The following is a 24832-nucleotide window of genomic DNA, read 5'->3' on the forward strand; positions in this document are numbered from 1 at the left end:
CAGAAAAGCATCTCAAGAACAACCACGAGTGCTAGATCACAAGCCACCTGCGACATTCATCCTTGTCATCTTAAGCTTTTCAAAAGCTTTTTCTAAAGACTATATATATATCCAGACTTTACTATCAGTCCTATTTTCTAATTTTCTTTATTCTACTATTATTATTATTCCTGTAATAAATACCGTGCTTCTCTTATCTTTCTATGCTTTGTCTTCATGTCTGGAGTGATTGAAGTAATACGATAGATTTCTTTGAGCACCCGGTGCAGCCAGAGGTTTGCCATACGCTTTGTGCTGTAAGGTTTATTAAGGCTGAGGGTGAGAGCTCCACCCCATGGTAGGAATCAGGACATGAAGTAAGGCATTTTTGGCTTACAAATGGCCTATAGTCAAGGATGCTGAGCCTTTGTATGTTTAAATGTATTCTTAAAGACCAAAAGTAATATTTAAGTCTGAGATATCATTAAAACATTGTATGTTGTCGTGCCGATAATAAATAAGTCTCTTGAAGTGCTGAGAGAATGACAGGCTGTGTTATTCCTAAGGCACTTGTGCGGTTTAAAGTTCTAGAGGTTAACAAGCTGTGTGTGTGTCAATCATAAGGCACTGTTGGGTTTCTGTGTGTATGGTTATAGCTATTGTCACCCACGCGTGCTTAGGAGATAACTAAGGGACTTGAGTACATGTAATTCCACACTGGACCATGGGGGTGGCAAAGTGCACTAATTCTCCCTCTTCATCTCTTGCAGACCATCCTAGGGAAATTCCACCTGGCTCTGGGGCAGCCAATTATGTCACTTCCGGTTCTGATGACATCACTTCCCCTACTGGCCTTTAAAGCTGCCATCTTGTGCATACTAAGACAGTTCTGTTTTGGACTCAGTTGTGTGAACATGTCTGTTCTTTTGATTCAGTTTTGCAACCAGGAAAAATTATACGGGTGGCTGCCCCAAACCTTCTCAACGTCTCTTGGTCATTTTTGTGACACTATGTATGTGTGTGTTAATCTTCAGGTGTAACAGTAGACCAACCCGGTAACGAATCTGATGAGTACACTTACCCCTAGGTAAACGGTATGGAGTGGAAAATACCACGATAATGCAATAGTATTGCCTAATCTTTTTTAAATTTTTTTTTTTGTTTTTTCTTTCTTCATCTTGTAAGGCACTTTGAACTACTTTGAGCTTCGTGCCACTGGGCAAGAAAGTTCTGAATCCATAATGTGATCAATGGGTTTACATTCATACTCTTCAGTTTTTCCCAATCAGTATGTGAGACTGAACACAGAAAAAAAATCCAACAATAGAGCTCTGGCATATGAACCAGGCAGATAAGGAAAAGTGTAGCTTTGATGTGAGATAACAAGGCAGGGCATCTTTAGCACTGCTTACCTTTTAAAAAGAAAACATATCTTGAAAAGATAAAACGTTTTTCAACAAATGCATCTCTCCATGTTTTTGGCCTGTACGCCATGAAGAGCACTATACAACAAAATCAGCTGTGTTGTATCATTGCACTGATCTCATCTCAGCACTAAACACGTTCTTTGGATCTACTCGCTCAAATCTGCTTACCTGGCTGTAGTCTCCGATGAAATTGAAAGCTGCAACCCCAAATCTGAACTCGGTTTGGTTATTGGAGTAGACGATTGTCGTGTCATCTTGAACACACCTAAAACATTTAGAAATGTAACATCAGTGTCATTCCTGTTTTGGAAAACCCATAAAATCTACACATCTGCCTGTAGCAACCTAATATGTTTGACAGCACACTTTTCTATTTTGGGCAGCACGGTGGCGCAGTGGTAGCGCTGCTGCCTCACAGTAAGGAGACATGGGTTTGCTTCCCGGGTCCTCCCTGCATGGAGTTTGTATGTTCTCCCCATGTCTGCGTGGGTTTCCTCCCACAGTACAAAGACATGCAGGTTAGGTGCATTGGTCATCCTAAATTGTCCCTGGTTTGTGTCTGTGTGCCCTGCGGTGGGCTGGCACCCTACCCGGAATTTGTTCTGGAATTTGATATGGCTTATTGGCAGGAAGCCGATTAAGCAATTGAGAATGATCGCAGAGTTACATGCAGATGTGACTCGCCCCAATTACCCTATCAACTCCCCACAGCTGCACGATTGCACCCACAGAGACTGACCCGACCAAATGGATTATTTAAAAACTGGCTTACCATTCAGAGCTTCGGACCGCTACACCACAAGCTAGTTCATATCTCTCTATTATAAAAGGAAATCCTGAGACGACACTTTTTCAAAGAGATAATTTCAAGTCCCACAAGACAAGACTTTGGCCATGAGATTTTTTCAAGTCACGCCCTCCTCTCAACCATATTCAATCACGCACACGGTTCTCTCACCTCTCATTCGTGTGAAGGCTATTGACTGACACAGTTCCTGCGCTCTCAGCTCTTACAAATTTTTACATTTTCCTCACTTTAAGTTCCCAATAAAAGAAGACTTATTATATCCAAATTTTATTGAATTTCATCGCAACGGGTTATCAAAAAAAGAAATGAGTACACGGGCAATCTTAGTACCGAGATAAGATGAAGTCAAATGAATTAACGCCAAAAATGTCGATCGGTTACACGGCAAATTGGTTAAATGTATATCGATAGACTCTGCTGAAACAGTTGAGTCTATCAACTGATAGTGATAGTACGGTGATGAAACGTGATAATACGGAAGATGAAAACATCAACTTACAATATCACAAAGAATATCTACAAGCGTTAACACTGTCTGGTCTTCCACCGCACTAATTACTGTAGAAAGAAGGATGTATCCAAGAAAGGTAATGTAGTACATCTTCCGTGAATAACATCAGATACCAAAGGAGATCTTGATACGCCATTCGTATTAAAACATTTCCCGTTAGAATAGCTTTTGCTATGACAATTAATAAATCACAGGGACAAACATTCGAAAAAATTGGCTTATTTATTAGAGAGAAAGAAACAATATTTTCTCACGGGCAGTTATACGTTGCGTTGTCACAACGTAAGTCCAAACATAGAATCAAAATTCAATGCGATATTGACAAAAATTTTATTCAAAAATTTGTTTTTACTGATGTTTTAGAGTAAAAGTATTTGCGTGTTAATTTCAAATCCAAACAGAATGAAATCGTATAACGCAACATGAAACATAATTTACTTTCAAATGATTACATTAAGGAGACCTGGGTTCACTTCTCGGGTCCTCCCTGTGTGGAGTCTGCATGTTCTCCCCTTGTCTGCCTGGGTTTCCTCCCACAGTCCAAAGACATGCAGGTTAGGTGTATTGGCATTCCTAAATTGTCCCTAGTGTGTGCTTGGTGTGTGGGTGTTTGTGTGTGTGTGTGTGCCCTGCGGTGGGCTGGCACCCTGCCCGAGGTTTGTTTCCTGACTTGCGCCCTGTGTATAGCTGGGATTGGCTCCAGCAGACCCCCATTACCCTGTAGTTAGGATATAACAGGTTGGATAGTGGATGGATGGACATTTTACTATTTTTTAATATGGTTAATTACTCACTGTAATGTAAAATAGTACTGTAATGCATATGTAACAATTCCCATGAAAATAACAATCTGTTTAAATTGTACATCCGCATCTCCATACATGAGAGGCTGAACTGCAAAATGGCTTGCACGTAGCGCCCGCCCAGGGGCTGGCGAGCAAAGCAAGCAGGGGGCAAAGCTCCCTAGTATTAATAGATGGACATTATATTTCTATATCACCGTGTCATTTGATACAGATATGGATTTCTCCATTTTCACCTTCAGATCACTCTTCTTTACACTCTCCAAATTTTTTATGGCTGTAAATATGATGGAATGACATCCTGAATGCAGTGAGCCTGTCTCTTTGACAAAATAAGTGCAGAAATCAAAAATAATATTTACCCGTTTGAAATGATGTCATAGTAGACGGGGTCATAGGGGTCATCGTGAGGTGTGGCTCGGCAAGATTCTACAAACAGCTTGGTGTTGGCAATTGAAGACTGTACGTCAATCTCCATGTATAGCATCTGCTCGAGTTCCACCTCAATGGGGTATTGGCTGGGGTTGATGATCCTTGTGAATTCACTGCTCTCGTAAAATTCAAATATGTATGTGAAGGTCCCAAAGCCTGCTTCGGAGAACATGTAGTTGGCCTTGTGTGCAATGAAAGAGCTGGAAACATGACCCGTCTTAGGGAAAGAGCAGCTGAATGGAATCTCCACCTGATTCTTTCTTGTTATAACTTCATGGGGATGATCAAATGATGTAATCTCATTACGGAAAATAAGATCGGTGGAATTTTCCTAAAAAAACAAAAAAAAAAAGAAAGAAAAAACAAAACACGGAAACTATAAGAATTCTTCAGGAAAGTAGAACCCTGTAGCCCACCCTCTAACCTGGTCCCAGATACACTTGCAGTGTTTTGCAAGTTCACACCACACAATAACTCGCTCAAAGTTCATTTCACACAGATTAAAATGAATAAATCCATGTTCATAGTTCACCATTTCCATTTTGGACTCGTTCATGTTCAGTTCATTTTAAAATTTTTAAACACACTTTATTGAGTTACACCCAGCAACAAACACGTATAACCCATATATGCTGATATCATACCAGTCAAAAAACAAATTAAAGAGATGCAAGTATCCATATAAATTATCGCTCTATTTGCAAACGTGTGACACAAATGGTGACTGTGGAGCCAGCATGTAGGTGAACTAATCGATTACGCTGTCGGTCAAAATTCTCATCACATATTGCATGTCCAGCGGGGAAAAATATAAAGTAGCTTCACGAAGTACAGCGTTATCCTAAAACTGAAAGCGGAGCTTCACTGCGTGCTCGTGTCAGTGGGGGGTACAGCTTAAGTACAAGCAGGCAACCATAGACAGTGCCTAGTGGATTGATGTTATTTTTTACGAATACAAATAAATGGCAAAAAATTCGTATGAAATAAATATTTATGAAAATCCACTATTTGTACTTATCCGAATACCATATTCGGATTCGGCTCCACCGCTACATTACAGGATAAGGTAAAATGTTTAATCTGGACCTTAAACCACATCCAGAATGTCACCTAAAACTGAGCTCGCTCACGTCCAGGTTCTTCACTTTTTAAATACGTTACATTAAGTACACCGTTCTTTGAAAAATGAGCTTGTTCGATGAACGCGCTCTTTTGAACTTGTTCATGCACAACACTGTACACTTGGGTGTGTTCATCGTCAAGTATCTGTTTAAATAAAATAAATAGAAGAGAGAAAAAGTGACTGTGATAAATAAATCATATTATTTAATATCTTCTGTTGAATATTGTATTGAGCATTACTTCTGTTCTGTTCCACGTATTCACCCTTTTTACTTTCTTGTATACGAAGAATAGGGGAAGAATTGCAATCGTCCAAAAATTTGATGTCAAGATATTCATGAATCTTGAAATTTTAGATCTCCCTGACTTTCTTGTATAGAATATTAGAACACCCTAGATGAGAACAGGCCATTCGGTCCAACAAAGTTCGCCAGTCCTATCCACTTATTTCTTCCAAAAAAACATCAAGTCCCTAAAGTCTGACTGTCTACCACACTACTTGATCGCTTATTCCAAGTGTCTATTGTTCTTTGTGTAAAGAAAAACTTTCTAATGTTTGTGCGAAATTTCCCCTTAACAAGTTTCCAACTGTGTCCCCGTGTTCTTGATGAACTCATTTTAAAGTCACCGTCTCGATCCACTAGACTAATTCACTTCATAATTTTAAACACTTCAGTCAGGTCTCCTCTTCATCTTCTTAAGGCTCAGCTCTTTTAATCTTTCCTCATAACTCATCCCCTGTAGCCGTTAATCAGCCTAGTCGCTCTTCTCTGGACCTTTTCTAGTGCTGTTATGTCCTTTTTGTAGCCTGGAGACCCAAACTGCACCCAATACTCCAGATGAGGCCTCACCAGTGTGTTATAAAGGTTGAGCAGAACCTCCTGTGACTTGTACTCCACACATCAAGGCACTATATAACCTAATATTCTGTGAGCCTTCTTAATGGCTTCTGAACACTGTTGGGAAGTCGATAGCTTAGAGTTCACTGTGATGAAATATACGAAGTAGAGGGAAAGTATTGCAATCGTACAAAAATTCAATGTTGAGATATTCATAAATCTTGATTTTTTAGACCTCTCTGAGTCTGAAAATACCATTTTTGGAATTATGTTTGCGTGTCTGTGTGTGTGTGTGTGTAAACACGATAACCTGAGTACGCTTTCACTTAGGTCAACCAAATTTTGCATACATGTATCAGATACAAAACGTAGATTTCTATCAACCTTTTGAGCTATTTCTGCTAACCAGAAGTGGTACTTCACTTTTTATTTATGCAGCTGCAGAGTCTGATTTACTCATCTTTACTTTTTTAATAATTGTTCAATATATTATATTATTAATATATTATTAATTTGATTTGATTTGTTGTTGATTGTTCTTTAATGTACATAATATAAAAATATAATTATTGTCTTGTGATTTACTCCTCAAACATCCATCCCCACATCTGAGCATACGAGAAAGTCGAAGGGAGACCACTTGCGATTTTTATATAACAGGATAATACAGGCCATTGTCCAGTACTCCGGACTTTCCCCAATGCATAATGACTTACTAAAAGTATACATCAAGATGCGACATTTCACAAGTTTGGAGCTTTATAGAAAGGCAGCTGAGATGAGCATGCGATGACAGAAGCATTTCTTCAATTCATAACATCCATTAAGAAATTTAAAATCACAAGCTTTGGGCTAAATCTTAATATTAATAATTGTAAAAATGAGAGGGAGCTTCTGTAAAGGCTGACCTGAAAGGTTTATTGAACGATTTGACCATTTCATAGCTACAATAAATATGGTCATGTAGTAATAAAAACGCTCCTTCTGCCCCCTGTAACCCTTCAGGATTCACTGTGAAAGCACATGATGATACTTAAGATGTTTTCAAAATACAATGCAGGACACGCGTAAAAGCATGGCAAATGAGACCCCATAAGACGTGAAGTCAATAAGAGTGGCAGTCCTGCTAGGTTAACGTTAAGATCTCATGGAGGGAGGCTTTCTTTAACTTTTAATCTATACTAATAATAGGCAAAGCCCTCACTCACTCACTCACTCACTCACTCACTCACTCACTGACTCACTCACTCACTCACTCATCACTAATTCTCCAACTTCCCGTGTAGGTAGAAGGCTGAAATTTGGCAGACTCATTCCTTACAGCTTACTTACAAAAGCTGGGCAGGTTTCATTTCGAAATTCTACGCGTAATGGTCATGACTGGAACCTATTTTTCATCCATATACTGTAATAGACTGCAGCTCGATGGCCGTGGGAGGCGGAGTTGCGTGTCGCGTCATCACGCCTCCCACGTAATTGAGTGCCTGCCCATATAAGGTAAATATTCGCAGGTGAAGGACTGTGCTTAGCATATTCATAAGTAAAAATATCTGAATCACAAACTGATGTTAATTATATTTTGTCCATGAATATTTATTAAATAATTCCAAATAGTCTGTTCGCTTCCTTTCATAGCTTTTCCGATGGTTGTGCTGCTTCCAGGCGTGTATTTTCGTATTAAAGCATTTAACCAATCACATTTCAGCCATCATTTTTTGCCAGGCAGAGAGGCCTTCACAATCCGTTGTGCAGGCACTCTAACACAGAATAAATGTCGATAAACCTGTTGCTTCAACCAATCAGATTTTCAGTTGGTGTCAGTACGGCCCTCTATATTCAGACCCATTGATTGGATAGAAGCCGCAGGTTAGATTTTCAGCATTAGCTTCGATGGCGATAGAAAGCCTTAAATAACCTTGCGCCAATCTACATCAGTGACCTTCTCCATCACTATGTGCCTGCTCGCTCACTAAGGTCCTCTGATTCTGGTAATCTTGTTGTGCCCCACACTAATCTACACTCCATGGGTGACAGCAGGGCCTTCAGCTGTATAGTGCCCAGACTCTGGAATAACTTACCGAAATTAATCAGGTCAGCTGATTCCATGAATTCTTTAAAAAACAACTCAAAACTCATCTGTTCAGGAAGGCTTTTAGCTTTACTTGACTTTATTACACCTCTAAGTTTACTTCTCTGTCAAGATGCTCATGTAACCGGTGTGTGTGCTAGACCATCAATTCTGTTGTCTGTTAGGCTTTCTCTGAATTTACTGTTTTAATCTTCTTTATGTATTTATTTGCTTTGTACTATGCTATATACTGTATAACCTGCCGTTCTTTCTTATATTCTGTAAGTGCCTTAAGCATGGGAAAGGCGCTATATAAATAAAATGTATTATTATTATTATTAAAGGAGACTTTTTGATGAAACTGAGGCGCATGGATAATCCGTACGACAGAGTGATTGAACTGTTTTTGAGGAAAGAGAGGAGGATGGATTTTGTTTACAAATAATCCAAATTTTTGGTGAGTAAAATGTTGCGATTCTATCTGTGATGCAGCGACTCTTTATACTGTATTTCAGCAAATTAAGATGGTTTTTATAACCATAAATTAGTTTTTGAGGGGCGGGTTGATTCAGATGGAGCAGTACTGAAGCACTAGGTGTGAGATGCGTGGTCCACGAATGGACCAAATGATATTTAAATTTAATGAACATTACAACCCGAAAATAAACAAAACTGTAGAGATCCCCATGATTAAATGAACGGCAAAAAAGTAAGAGCGAAGCAACGGTGGCTTATTGAGGCAGGCAGGCAGGCAGGCCAGAGCACAATAGCACAGGTTGAGGTAGTGCGCGTTAAGTCAATCTAAAATGCGCGCTCAGATTCGAAAAAATATATCTTTTCAAGTTCTATTTGGATAAACGTTGACAGAAATATCTTTGGTAGGATTGTAAGTTGAATTTAGTCTTTACATTTCTATGGTGAAGAAAAATTTATGCAATGATGACTAAATTTAACTTAAATTCCTACCAAAGATATTTCTGTCGACTAAATAAAAATTACTTATATTTAAAATTTAAATAGAACTTGAACAGATAAGAGAGTTCATAATAACCACGCAACACTAAGTGCACGTAAGAGCGGAAGTCATTCGTTTTAACAAGCAGCGTATTGCACTGATGCGAAATAGCCTGCCCATTTAATTATTTAGGAATGGATAGATAAATTACAAATAATGTTTTTCTGTTTTATTCCTTGAATTCTGACACCCCCAGTCACAGCTGCTCGCACCCCAAAGGGTGTAAAATATATATACAGAGAGAGAGAGAGAGAGATAGATATAGATTTAGATATAGATATACATATATAGATAAATATAGATTATATAGATATATAGATTATATAGATAGATATATACATATAGATAGATATATAGATATATACATATATATATGTATATATATATATATATATATATGTATCTGTGTATATATAGATGTGTGTATATGTATATATATGTTTATGTGTATGTAGATATATGTATGTGTGGGTATATATATCTATACTAATAAAAGGCAAAGCCCTCACTCACTCACTGACTCATCACTAATTCTCCAGCTTCCCGTGTGGGTGGAAGGCTGAAATTTGGCAGGTTCATTCCTTACAGCTTCCTTACAAAAGTTGGGCAGGTTTTATATCGAAATTCTACGCGTAATGGTCATAACTGGAAGCAGTTTTTCTCCATTTACTGTAATGGAGATGAGCTTCAACGCCGTGGGGGCGGAGTTTCGTGTGACATCATCACGCCTCCCACGTAATCACGCAGACCTCAAAAAAGCGCTGAAGAAAACATGCATTATATAATTGAGAAGGTAGCGAAACAATAAGAAGCGAGCGAGTGACATATACAACCATATTCATGAGTTCTGCTACTTCGGAAACAAAGCACGATGTAAACCTACACTTTAAATTAAGTTCATAGACAGGCTGCCGCTGGCGTTTGTAATTTAGTGCCTGCCCATATAAGGCCGTCCGTCAGCGGCAATCCAATAGCAAACTGCCACGGGTAAATATTCACGGGTGAAGGACTGTGCTTATGGAGAGGAAGATGAGATGGTCAGGGTGGTGTTTGACACAAACTCAGCGAAACTGCAAGAGAAAGTTTTAAGTGCCAGGACTAAGGTAACATTAAATACACGAGATGGCACCAGCACAGCTGGGAACCTTCGATGCATGTACACCGAGCGGCTCACGTGAACTGACGCAGTGCACAGATAAAAAGCAACAGTTCCAAAGAGCGCTGAACAAAACCGAATTACACAATTGAAAAGGCAGCAAAAATATAAGCGTCTGATACATAAAGCATATTCATAAATCCAACTACTGCGGAAACAAAGCACACGTTGGAAAAAGTCAATGTCCCGCTAAAGGAAGACAGTGTAAAAAACCCGTGCATGCAGTGTGTCAGGTCTCAGATAAAGAAGAAGACGAGCTGTTTATTGATGCAGTAAGAAACGAATCGATGAATGAAACCTGTCATCTTTACAACGATTGACAAACACGGAATGTAACTTGAACACAACACATCCTACAAATACGAACCTGATTGAAAGAAATAATGATAATCAAATCCTTGATGACAGCAACACTCAGTAACACTCACAAAACAAATACTGTATATTGACAGTCATGTTACGTTATTTTAAAATGTTCCCTTTTCTTTTTCTAGCTTTTTTAACACACTACTTCTCCGCTGCGATACGCGGGTATATATATATGTATATGTATATATATATATCCCGATCTACATACTCGAATAATGGATACTTTATTCGCCATCAATGATTGTTTTGGTAAAGCCATACTCAGTGTATTCATTAGATGAACGGTAAAAAGTAAGGGCAAGGGAGGATGACTTATTGAGGCATGCAGGCTGTAGTCTTGCGTCAACTCTATCTGAATTGCGCGATCACATTTGAAAAAATATCTTTTCAAGTTCTATTTAGTCCATATGTGTCAAACTCAAGGGCGCGGGCCACATCCGCCCGTGTGTAATTATATCCGGCCCGAGATCATTTTATATACTGTATTATTGTTATTAATGGCCGGGTATATGAAGCGCTGGTAACACAATAAACTACAGATCCCATAATGCAGCGCTTCAGCTGCCTTGCCGAACACTTACCGCGTTAATCAAGTGTAGCTTATGATGCTGCAAGTTATTGCGAAGCTAGCTCACACGATGCTGAAGAGAAAAGTTGATTCTGAAAATAGAGCCTTTAAAACCGATGGGAGGCTGAGTATATGTTTACTGAACCGTGTGTCTCATTTGTGGAGCTAATGTGGCTGTAATTACAGAATTTAATCTAAGACGGCACTATGAGACAAAACATCAGGGTAACCTGAATGCAATGCAGAAGATACAGAAAGCAGAATAATTAAATAAGAATCTGACACTTCAGCGGACGTTTTAACCCCTGCACAATCACAAAGTGATTTCAAGTGAAGCTGCTTTTATGGGAGACACAAATGCACCAGTGCAATTTGCCCAACTTTCCCTATTGCCAAGTAATGTTAAACCAAGTCGTCACTACGGTGTTCCCAAATCGCACTTTGCTGATAAACTGAGCGCACTGAGTTTGCACGGCGCTTTGGTGACTTTGAAGAACAAAAAGTCCGTCTACATGCGGCTCGAACCTTGTGCATGTTTGGTAGCACATATCTGTGTGAGAAGCTCTTCTCAGTGATAAAGACTAACAAAACAGCACACAGGAGTCGCCTCACTGATGAGCACCTGCAATCCATCCTGAGAATCTCCACAACACAGAACCTCACAGCAAACAGAAACGAACCTGTTGCCAAAAAAAGATGCCAGGCGTCCAGCTCTAAAATGACATATGAGCAAAGACAACTGAATGATTTGATTTGTTATTGCTGAAAGGAACACATTTTATTTATATTTCCAGGTTTTGTTATGCAGCATGTTCATATTTGAATTTGTATAATTTTGACAGGATATATTTTTATGGAGAGCAAAATCTTTTGGGATATTTAAAATCTAAGTTTATTTTTATATAAAATTACATAAGAGTAAAGAAATTTGAATGTTTGTTCTTTTAACGTTTACTTTATTTCTAACTTGTATAATTTAGACAGGATATATTTTTCTGGAGAGCAAAATATTATAAGTTGTTTAAGGTTTGAGTTGATTTATTCACGAATAATATTCCTGTCTGTTTTTACCATTCCTACCAAAGATATTTCTGTCGACTAAATAAAAATTCCTTCTATTTAAAATTTAAATAGAACTTGAACAAATCTGATAGTTCATAATATCCACGCAGACTTGCACGTAAGAGCGGAGTCATCCGTTTTAACAAGCAGCGTATTGCACTGATCTGAAATAGCTGTGTGTGTATATATGTAGATATGTATGTATATGTATATATATGTTTATATATGTGTGTGTGTATGTATATATATATATATATATGTACTTGTGTGTATATATGTAGATATATATATATGTATATGTGTGTGTGTATATTTATGTGTATATGTATAGATATGTATATATATATATATGTTTATATGTATGTGTGTGTGTAAATATATATATATTTATATATATATATATATATATGACAGCAACACTCATCACTCACAACAGTGACAAAACAATTACATTGACAATCATGTTACGTTATTTTCAAAATGTTTCCTTTTCTTTTTCATTGCTTCTTTAACACACTACTTCTCTGCTAAGCTGGTATTTTACTATATATATATATATATATATATATATATATATATATACATATATATATATATATACATATATATATGTTTATATATATATGTGGATGTATGTGTGTGTGTGTGTATGTGTATATATATATATATATATATATATATATATATACACACTATATATATATATATATATATATATATATATATATATATATATATATATACAGTGGAACCTTGGTTTGAGCATAATTCATTCGAAGCGTGCTCGCAATCCAAAGCACTCGCATATCAAAGCGAATTTCCCCATAAGAAATAATGGAAACTCAGGATTCGTTCCACAACCCAAAACTATTCATATAAAAATGATTAATACAAAATATAAAGTAAACGTATACATAATACAAATTAACCTGCACTTTACCTTTAAAAAGAATCATGGCTGGGGTGAGTTTCTAAACTCATGTGGGATTCCACCCAACAGGACGACACGCGGAAGAGCGTCCCAAAGCAATCGCAGTCTCCCAGCGCTGTAGCAGTTCGCCGTATAAGTGCATCCAAAAAGATCGCAGACATGCTATAAGCGCCTGTCGTCAATGAGTCATACAAGGAACATTATAAAGATCCCGCTACAGTAAATAACAGCGCTGTTGCTGTTTCAAGCTGAATAAAGCTGGTGTTAAAGTACTGAGACTCAGCTTCGTGTTTTGGGGAGCAAGATGGGGACTCGCACTTCACAGTGCACACACACACAGTCACAATGCTGTAGTAAACAGTATACACTCGTACGGATGTTGACTATATGAGTGAGGCACACAGACTCAGATGGAGAATAGGAGACGATTGCCAGAGAGAGAGAGAGAGACAGGCGAGCGAGATAAGGAGAGAGAGCGAGACGTGCTGGGCGAGCGAGTGAACGAGATAAGGAGAGAGAGAGACACGCTGGGCTAGCGAGATAAGGAGAGAGAGAGAGAGACGTGCTGGGTGAGCGAGATAAGGAGAGAGAGAGAAGAATCATCAGATCAGTTGTGATCACATAACGCTCAGCAGACAAAGTGTATCCATACTACTCGTATTGCAAGACATCGCTCACTTATAAAGTCAAAATTTATTAAAAATTTTTGCTGATCTTGCAAAACACTCGTAAACCAAGTTACTCGTAAACCGAGGTTCCACTGTATATATATATATATATATATATATATATATATATATATATATATATGACAGCAACACTCATAACAGTGCCAAAACAATTACATTGACAATCGTTACGTTATTTTCAAAATGCTTCCTTTTCTTTTTCATTACTTCTTTACCACACTACTTCTCCGCTGCGAAGCGCAGGTATTTTGCTAGTAGAAGTATAAATAGCAAAACGAAGTGCAACATCAGTTCTCTCTAATAAAAATATGTTACTGATGTAGAGAAGAACTAAAATTATTTGAGAGATTTTTATTTTGCTCTTGGTATTTTTGAAATTATAAATGTGTAATACTTTGCTGCTTCTCTTCGATGGGCTCAGCTGAATTGGTCTTGTAGTTTACACTTCCTCGCCCCCTTACTCCAGTTCTGGCTCTCCTACAAACATTGAGAATGAGAAAGGAACCAACCATAGAGTGTGTGGAGTACAAGTCACAGGAGGTTCTGCTCAACCTTTAAAACACACTGCTGAGGCCTCATCTGGAGTACGGTGAGCAGTTTTGGTCTCCAGGCTACAAAAAGGACATAACAGCACGAGAAAAGGTCCAGAGAACAGCGACTAGGCTGATTCAGGGCTACAGGGGAAGACATTGTTCTGTCTTGTGTTTATGTTACAGTTGAGTACCCATCCCATATGAGATGCCAGCTCATTGGTGCTATCCATCACTGTATGTAAATGAAGGCTACAACTGACAATTTCTGATAAAACTCATATAATGTATAGAGTGCAAGTCCATGGAAAAACAAACTGGTGAGGACTCATCTGGAGAACTAGGTGCAATTTTGGTCTCCAGGCTACAAAAAGGACATAACAGCACTAGAAAAAGTCCAGAGAAGAGCGACTAGGCTGAGTCCAGGGCTACAGGAGATGAGTTATGAGGAAAAGATTAAAAGAGCTGAGCCTTATGGAGATGAAGAGAAGACCTGGCGGAAGTGTTTAAAATTACGATTTGAATTAGTCCAGTGGATCGAGACTGTTATTTTAAAATGACTTAATCAACAACACGGGGACACAGCTGGAAACTTGTGAAGAGGAAATTTCACACAAACATTAGGAAGTTTATCTGCACACAGATAACCATAGACACTTGGAATAAGTGGCCAAGAGTCTGTGCAGTGATTGCAAGCTCTAAAGATTGTGCTACCAAATATTAAGTGAAGGGTTGCATAATTTTTGTCTGCCGTTATCATTTGTGCTAATATTTGAAATATTCAGTTGAATTAAAACTCTAAAGCAAAGTCTGATTTTTGTTGGATGCGGAATAAACAGTGCTGGGCGCCAAAGGCTTTTGTCAGTTTCAAGTTGTTACAGAGACAATTGCGGATTCTTCTTTTGTCATGGAAGGGTACCAACAAATTAGTCAATGTCTAGACAAAATAGATCCTATCATGCACACTCAAGACCATATCTTGCTCATCTGTCATTGGATTTATCTGACTGAATTCCTTTCCAGCTTTGTTCCTACTCTTTGCTAATCTAAAAATCCTTTTCTCTCCCTCTTGTGTCGCCAATATTTCATACATCTCCTCCAAAACGTGTGCTTTTTTGCCACTGCCCTCTTTTCCTCTTTGTTTGCTTATACATAAAATCCCAACACCAGTAGAGAAACAAAGAGTCAAAAAAGTGGTGTGATGATGCTACTAGAAGGAGGCAAAAAAACCCCATATATATATATATATATATATATATATATATATATATATATATATATATATATATATATATATATATATATATATATATATATAGTCAATGGTATCAATTTCTTCATCCTTCAGGAACTGCCTGCATACTCTCGCCACATGAGGCCGGGCATTGTCATGCACCAGGAAGAACCCAGGACCCACTGCACCAGCATAAGGACTGACAGTGGGTCCAAGGATTTCATCCCGATACCTAATGGCAGTCAAGGTGCTGTTGTCTAGCCTGTAGAGGTCTGTGCGTCCCTCCATGGATATGCGTCCCCAGACCATCACTGACCCACCACCACACCGGTCATGCTGAACGATATTACAGGCAGCATAACTTTCTCCATGGCTTCTCCAGACCCTTTAAAACCTGTCACATGTGCTCAGGGTAAACCTGCCCTCATTTGTGAAAAGCACAGGGTACCAGTGGTGGACCTGCCAATACTGGTATTCTATTACAAATGCCAATTGAGCGCCACTAGATGACATTGGGCCCTCAATCCACCCTCATGAAGTCTGATTCTGATTGTTTGCTCAGCTACATTCACACCAGTGACCTGCCTGCTGGAGGTCATTTTGTAGGCTCTGGCAGTGGTCATCCTGTTCCTCTTTGCCCAAAGGAGCAGATACCGGTGGGTCCTGCTGATGGATTAAGGACCTTCTATGAGGGGCACTGTCCAGCTCTCCTGGAGTAACTGCCTGTCTGTCTCCTGGAATCTCCTCCATACCATTGAGACTGTGCTGGGAGACACAGCAAACCTACTGGTAATGGCATGTAGTGATGTGCCATCCTGGAGAAGTTGGACTACCTGTGCCAGCTCTGTAGGGTCCAGGTATTGCCTCATGCTACCAGTAGTGACACTGACCATAGCCAAATGCAAAACGAGTGACAAAAAAGATGAGCAGGGAAAAATGTCAGTGGCCTCCCTCTACCTGTTAACCCATTCATTTCTGTTTTGGGGGTCATCTCATTGTTGCCCCTCTAGTGACCAAAGCAGCTGAAACTGATGAACAAGCCCCTCTGCTACTTAACTGACCAGATCAATAGCCCATTGCCTTGATGCTATACTACTATACTTTAATTTTTTTGAGCAGCATATATCTAGTAATGATACATTACACATCAAAAGCAACACGTCAGAATTAACTTAAAAAAAAAAGATTATTTTAATTAATCTACAATTTGTTAAATGTTGTTTATCTTTTGATTTAATCTTTGTGCCTCCCCACGCTTACCTGAAGCTGCGTTCCACAGGAGTTGAGGGACACACTGGCGATTAGGTGGCTTGAGTTAGATGTCACCAAGCAGGTTGGGTCATTGAGGCGTACGTAATGTTCATTGAGGCCTCGTACGGAGGACTTCAGCACAAACAGGGTCATCGTTGTCTGGGTGCACACAACACTGGCATCGATACCTGGTGGCGATATGAGAGACCTTCAGCATTCATTCATTTTAATGGCTAAATGGGAACATTGCACTTCAAGATTCACCTTCTCACGTACCGCAAAGATTTTTTCCATGACTGTAAATATCGGCGGGAGGTTTGTTCGTGGTATTTGAAAATAGGAATGCATAACTCCAGTTCTTAAATCCTTTCACTGGCTCCCGGTTAAGTTTAGGGCAGATTTCAAAATCCTCCTTTTAACATCTAAAGCATTAAATGGCCAAGGTCCAGCTTACTTGTCTGAATTTATCACGACTTGTGAACCAGAATGCACATTAAGATTTCAAGATGCCGGTCTGCTTATGATTCCAAGGATTAATAAAATAACAATGGGAGGTCGAGCTTTTACTTACAGGACCCCCATAAACTGTGGAGTGGTCTGCCTGCTACTATAAGAGATGCCCCTTCAATCTCAGGTTTCAAATCCCAGCTTAAGAATCACAACTTCAGTTTAGCACACCCTGACTAGAGCTGCTGATTAACTGTACAGACTGCATCTCTGTTGTTAGTCATTAGCAATAAAACATCAGTAACATGATAGTTAGAATTTGTTACTAATCCTCACCCTATTCTGTTTATCTTCTCGGTACTCAAATGTGGCACTTGGTGCCACGGCCCACCTGCCAAGTTGTTTTGCCTGCCTAAGGTAAAGTCATCTCTGATGGAAGATCACAGGAATCGTGGGGTAGAGGGGTCCTTTTATCGGATTGGCTGGCCCAGCACTGTCTCAGCTGTGGAATGGCCAAATGGGGGAGGCAACTTGATGGCTGAGGTCTACAGGACTCTAAATAAATACAAATCATCTAAGGTTAAATTCTGCTCTGTACTTGTAAAATTTTTATTTTTATACTGTATTGAGGATTTGTTCTGTTCTGTGTATTGTACTGTATTGTATTGTATTGACCCCCTTCTTTTTGACACCCTCTACATTCCCAACCTACCTGGAAAGGTGTCTCTTTTTGAACTGCCTTTACAGAGGTTTCTTCCATTTTTTCCCTGCAAGGTTTTTTTTGGGAGTTTTTCCTTGTCTTCTTAGAGAGTCAAGGCTGGGGGGCTGTCAAGAGGCAGGGCCTGTTAAAGCCCATTGCGGCACCTCTTGTATGATTTTGGGCTTTATAAAAATAAATTGTATTGTATTGTATTGTTTCTTGCCCTGCGGTGGGCTGGCACCCTGCCCGGGGTTTGTTTCCAGTCTTGTGCCCTGTGTTGCCTGAGATTAGCTCCAGCAGACCCCCATGACCCTCGTTGACTCAGCAACTAATCCTTGCGTGTGCTGAGTTGCGATATGTAAACAAATAGCAACAAAGGCAAGATGGCATCAACATCTCATGCGGGAGTGAAGCGAGTGCAAAAAAGAAAATACTCGGCAGAAGACATTTTGCACATTATCGCGGAGTCGGACTCTGATTTGTCAGAGTCAGATTTCTTTGATAGTGATCAGGAGATCGAGGAAGAGATTGAGGAGCCGGCATCAGCCGATCAGAGACCGGCCAAAGCCGCTGCAGCTGCTCGGCTGGCAGCTGAGCGCATTCGCGCTGCTGGTGCACCTACGGCAAGGTTCGCGTGGGAGGAATACCCAGAAATTAATCTGTGAGAGCCAAACTGGCTACCGGACTTTACGAGAAGGCACGGCTTGCTGCTGGACACAACGGATTACAAGCTGCTGGACTATTTCAGGCTGTTTTTTTCCTGAGGCAGTTTTTCAGCTGATATCTGATGAGTCAAACAGGTACGCAGAGCAACAGACAGCTAAAATAGAGGCACCAGTGCAGCACGTATTGTAAGCAGTGCAACGTGGCAATGCATGCAATTGGCTGCTTTGAGCCTTATCATACTTTGCAGGACTTTGCTTTGTAACATGTACAGTATGTGAAATAATAATATGTTAAATTATATAGTATGCAGGCTCATACAAAATGCAAAACAGTTATGTTAGTCAAAAATAAATATTTTTTGTTGATTTGATAAGTTAAACAATTGTTTTGTGTTCTTTTTTAAAAAAAAAAAGTTTTGGGAAAAATATTCAGCCATGGGAGAAAAGAAAAAAAAACAAAATTAGCCCTAAAAGAGTTAATTTGTATTTTCCATACTGTCCCACCTTTTTCTGAATTGGGGTTGTGTTTTGATTGCTCACTTGTCCGTTAATAGCTATCATTTAAGTACAATCTCCAAGAAGGCTGTTGTGTTGTGGTAAGGCCCCGCTGCTGCTGTCTCAGGAAGCAAAAGTAAAAGTGGCAATGGGGGGGCATAACCTTGAGTGAATCCCTCAGCAGAGACATAGCCACCTAGGCCTGGGACAGTTACAGCACTTACTGATCTGTGGGTGAGTGGGCCGTCCAACTGTTACTGTGATGCATCTCATCTCGGACTGATACCTAAAAGAAAAGACACGACATGTAAGGTTGGTATCGTGATCTGGTGAGTTCCATTCTTGCTATGCTAACTCCATGTCTGCTCTTTGGTTTTTGATATGAAGTGACACCTGCCTTCAGTTGCACACTCCAATCCTTCCTTTCCCTTTCTCCATCCATCATGAGATCCCACATATAAATTAAGTCATCATTCCTATCCAGACCAACCGCATCTCCATTATATTTCCCCCAGACCCCCATCAGTCACACTCTTCATTTATCCTGCTGTATTCAGCCATGCACTGCTTAAATACTTTGGATTACCTGGAACCATTGTTGTCAGAGATAAAATCAAGTTAGAGAGCACATGCAAGACATAATATTTGGGCGCATTTAGGGCGATTTGAAAATTATGGAAAATTATTTGAATTCCTCTTCTTTAAGTTGCTTATAGTGCAGCAGTTCTTAAACTTCGGTATTTTGCGCCCAATTTTTCTACCTGGAATAATTATGCGCCCTCTTCATAATATAAAATAAATGAGAATCATTAATGATACAACTAACAAAGGTATGATGCTCGTGCGGTGTCACGGTATCCTATCATTTTTACTTCCATAAGATTTGCATGTGTTCGGCTAACTTTGATGAAATATTTGCAATTTATTTTTTTTAAAAGTGCTTTAATAACTGTTAAAATGCCTTGTTTGGTTTTTGGTAGTAATTCTAATCCCAAAAACAGAGAATAAATTATTTATTCTTATTTAATAATTTTTTTATGTAAAGAAACGATTAAATATGTTTTAATTTTTAAAACTCTAGTAAACGAGGACACCGATGAAGTCAATCAGCACGAGACAAACGTATTTTCGTCCAACACATATTATACCGCTGTTAGTTGTATCATGAAAATAACCCAATATACTGTAAATGATTTAACTCAATTTGGCAATATTGGCTACACTGCCAATGTGGTGCAGGCGTGCCGCATTATCACCTGATCCACTGTTACCCGCATGTTCGCGACAGATACCGATACGTCCCGAACTTTCTGGATTGAAAATACGCGACAATAAAAGCAGCAGCAGCGGCGCCGCTTGTCAGTTAGTCATTAGATCTATGCCTTAGAAATGTTTTATTTTAATTTTAGTTATAATGCATTCATTGTGATTATATGCTTGCAATTTTAAATTTGAAATAAAAATGTAAAAAATTCATTTTGATGTCTTGTTCATTTATTCGACGAACCCCTTGTACAGCTTCAGCGCACCCCCAGGGGGGCGGACCCCACAGTTTGAGAACCGCTGCTTATAGTGCAACGTAAATTATTTCTCTCTATTATATAAAAAATCCTGCGATGAGAGGAGACTTTTTGGAAGATTTTTTCAAGTCCCGCCATCCTCTCAACCATATTCAGCCACTCACACAGTGATCTCATTCGGGTAAATGCTTTTGACAGACACAGTTCCTGCACTCTCAGCTCTTATAAATTTTAACGTTTTCCTCACTTTAAGTTCCCAATTAAAGAAGACGTATTATGTCCAAATCTTATTGAAGTATTTCATCCAAAAGGGTTATCAACAAAAAAAATGAGTAAATTGGCAATCCTAGCACTGAGAAACGATGAAGTCAAATGAATTAACACGAAAATTGTTGATCGGTTACATGGCAAATTTATTAAATGCGTATCAATAGACTATGCTGAAACAATTGGTGGTGAGGGTGTGGAAGATGAAGACATTAACTTACAATATCCCATAGAATATCTACAACTGTTAACACCTTCCATTCTTCCACCGCATGAATTACTGTAGAAAGAAGGATGTATCCAAGAAAGGTAATGTAGTACATCTTCAGGGGATAACATTAGACAACAAAGGAAATCTTGATATCACATTCGTATTAAAACGTTAACCGTTTCCCGTTAGAATAGCTTTTGCAAAAACAATGAACAAATCTCAGAGCCAAAGATTTGAAAAAGTCGGTTTATTTATTAGAGAGAAAGAAACGAAATTCAATCATGGGCAGTTATACGTTGCGTTTTCACGATGAAAGACCAAACACAGAATCAAAATTCAATGCGATATTGATGAAGATTTAATTAAAAAATAGTTTTTACTTATTTTTACAGTAAAAGTGTAAGTTTAAAAGGTATTTGCGTGTTAATTTCAAAGCCAAACAGAACAAAATCATATTACGCAACGAATAACTCTAACGCAACTTTAAACATAATTTACTTTTAAATTATTACGTTTTACTCTTATTAAATATGGTTAATTACTCACTGTAATCTAAAATAGTTCTATGCATATGTAACAATTCCCATGAAAATAAAAATCTGTTTAAATTGTACAACCATTTCCCCATACACGAGCAGCAGAACCGCAAAGAGGCTAGTGTGTAGCGCCCACACATGGGTTGGCGAGCGAAGTGAGCAGGGGGCAAAGCTCCCTAGTAATTCAAACAAATTTAGTTCACTCTAAGAATAAGGGATTAGAGAGCCACACTTAGGAACTCCATTTTCCTTTCAAGTGAATTTTTGTGGAATCCTCCAGATTTACATAAAGAACAGTCGCAAGTATAAACAATGCACTGTTTGTGTAGCAGTAGCATCCGTAGGCTCACGTGTCATGTCGCGTTAAGTATAAACCCTTCTTAGACTCATTGACTTGACATTGAATCCCTGCATGTGTGTGAGTAGTGTAGAATAAAGAATGTCTACAATGGCATCGACATCTGTCTAGAGAGTGAAGCGATTGAACAAATCAAAATTCTCTGTATTATTTATTTTTTGCTCTGAATTTATCGAACTCCCATTTTGATGTAAGTGACCTAGAAGCCTGGAGACCTGATCGTTCCCCAGCAGATTGTGCAGCCGATGCGCCTATGGAAACATTCACCGGGGAGGACTACACAGACACTTTTGTCGAACTCCCATTTTGATGCAAGTGACCTAGAAGTCTGGAGATCTGACTGTTCCCCAGCTGATTGTGCAGCCGATGCGCCTATGGCAGCGTTCGCTGGGGAGGACTACACAGACACTTGTCGAACTCCCATTTTGATGCAAGTGACACTAGAAATCTGGAGATCTGACTGTTCCCCGGCAGACTGTGCAGCCGATGCGCCTATGGCAGCGTACGCCGGGGAGGACTACACAGATACTTATCGAACTCCGATTTTGATGCACACAATATGGAAATCAAAAACAAAAGACAAGTTCCTGCATCGGCTGATCAGCCCCCAGCTGATCGTAGAGCTGAACACATTTGTATAGCTGATATGTCCACGGCAAACGTTCGCCCTGGGAGGACTACACAGACTTAGATCTGTTGGAGGTAAGCCGGTGACTGGACTTCATCAAACGATGCGGTGCGCTATTGGACAATACGGATTACTGGCCACATGACTGCTTCAAACTGTTTTTTTCCAGAACGTGCCTTTATCTTATGATTGATGAGGCAAACAGGAATGTAATAAGTATGTGAATTTACAAACTTTAGAGGCTCGTGGAACATAAAGCAGAGTGACATTTGTCATAAATAAGTCTTTTATGTTAATGTATATGTGAAACCAGTGCTTTGTGTTTTTTGGAAAAATGTTCAGCCCTGGATCAAAAGGAAAAAAAAAAAAAATTAGCCTTAAAAGAGTTAATAAAGCCACTACCTCACGGTGGGGTTGGTTTTCCTGTGGAGTTTTCACGCAGTTGACGAGCTTTGACAGAATGCTGAACAAGAGGAGTGTGGGCTGGGCTCTCCATAATGAGGAGCTAGAAGCCTAACTTCATTTGAACTTGTAGAAGAAAGGGTTCCAATTGATCAATGGCTGGATGCATAAGATCAGGGGCTAAAGACCCCAGGAAGCCCCTACCCTGTGCCACAACACCACTCACCAGACCTACTTTATGTTTCTAGGCCTCATTTGAGTCATTGTTTTTGAGTGAAGCCCTTTTTAAGCAATAACAAAGACTGAAATGGAAAGCGAATGGTTATTTGCACCATTTTCTCATTTTATTAACACTTACTTACCCTTCTTGAGTCTCAGCAAAGAAGCAGATGGGCACAACCTCACCCAGATCATTTTCACTTGGTCTCCATTTCACCACTGCCTCTCCAATGCCCGTTCTGTAATCGTACTGAAATACTTTGCTTATATTAAGTGGGCCGCTGACTATAATGGAGTATATGCTGGAAATGAAGAAGAAAAGAAAAATGATTACAATTCAGTGCTTTAATTTTTTTATAGCATATAAGAACAGATACAAACTCTGTCTCCAGTCTGTAATTTTCTATATGACCAACAGGCGGCTATCTTATGTATTTATATATATTGTCACATGCATTCAGCTGAAGGACTGTAGTGACTGCAATTCAGCCATTGCTAAAGGGGCTGGCTTTATGTCGTGTTGCCTTTTTTTTGTTCCTCCCTCTGCAGACTGGAAGATTAACGGCTACAACATATATGACATCAGATCCGGCTAGCTGGCCCCACTCCTTCATACTAAAAAGGGCTCAAAACCCGGAAGCTCTGCCATCTTTGTCAACTCATGTCTGTAAAGTGTGTTTTGTTCTTTTGGCTTTTCAATCCAACCAGGCTAGTACACCAACTCTTTTTCATTGGTGTTTCATTCTCGGACTATAAATATATATATTTTGTCACAAGAATGACAAAGAGTCATTGCAAAGGTTTGGGGCAGCCACCCATATAATGTTTCCTGGCTGCAAAAATTTGTTAAATTGAACAGACAAGTTCACAGGTATGAGTCCAAAACAGGACTGAATTGCTGCCTTAAATGGCGGCTTTGAAATACAAGCAGAGGAAGTGATGTAATCGGGACCGGTAGTGACATCATTGGTAGCATCGGAACTAAAAGTGACAACAATGGTGGTGCAGGAACTGGGCGGGATTTCCCGAGAATGGTCTGCAAGGGAGCAAGAGAGACAATTAGTGCACCCTGCCACCCCCTGGTCAGGCATGGAATTACTATTATTCAGGCCCTTTAGTTGTCTCCTAATCACACGTGTGTGACAATTTCTATGTAGGCAGTAAGACAGGCACTGTTGAAGTGCACTAATGCACTCTCTCCTTCTGACCTCATTTCAGCCTATTCCCTGTTGAACCCTCCTCTTCCTCACCACCATCTATAAAGACAACCACCTGCCTTTTCCAATCAGTCACACTTTCACTCAGTCCCTGTAGACTACTCAGTGGCAAGACCACTACTCTTCAGAAAAATTCCTTGCAATATATAGGGTGGATCCCCAAACCTTTTCCTTGTATATTTGTGTTTCTTTTACAATATATATATTTATATATATATATATATTTATATATATATATATATTGTAAGGGATGGCCGGCAGTTTATCACCCCAGTAACAGAAGGATGGGGGAAGGCAGCTTATCAGGGACACTGCCTCTACCAGGACAATAGATGGCAGCTTCCCTGGACTTCAGTGGTGCCCCAGATGCCCG

General features: G+C 39.4%; 1 protein-coding gene across 1 annotated transcript in view; it reads right to left on the bottom strand.

Annotated features, from left to right (window-relative positions):
* The window catches only part of LOC120518282 (ZP domain-containing protein-like), a 45120-nt gene extending 21661 nt beyond the window's left edge, over positions 1-23459 (bottom strand). The window contains exons 1-5 of the mRNA XM_039741018.1: positions 23386-23459; positions 19326-19387; positions 16804-16982; positions 3891-4291; positions 1575-1671 (exon numbers count right to left, since the gene is read on the bottom strand). Of these exons, the coding sequence (XP_039596952.1) occupies positions 1575-1671; positions 3891-4291; positions 16804-16982; positions 19326-19374 (726 nt within the window). The 5' untranslated portion in view covers positions 19375-19387; positions 23386-23459. The remainder of the gene's footprint in view (positions 1-1574; positions 1672-3890; positions 4292-16803; positions 16983-19325; positions 19388-23385) is intronic.
* Positions 23460-24832: the final 1373 nt, after the last annotated feature.

Source organism: Polypterus senegalus, chromosome 1, assembly GCF_016835505.1.
Source record: "Polypterus senegalus isolate Bchr_013 chromosome 1, ASM1683550v1, whole genome shotgun sequence".
NCBI lineage: Eukaryota > Metazoa > Chordata > Cladistia > Polypteriformes > Polypteridae > Polypterus > Polypterus senegalus.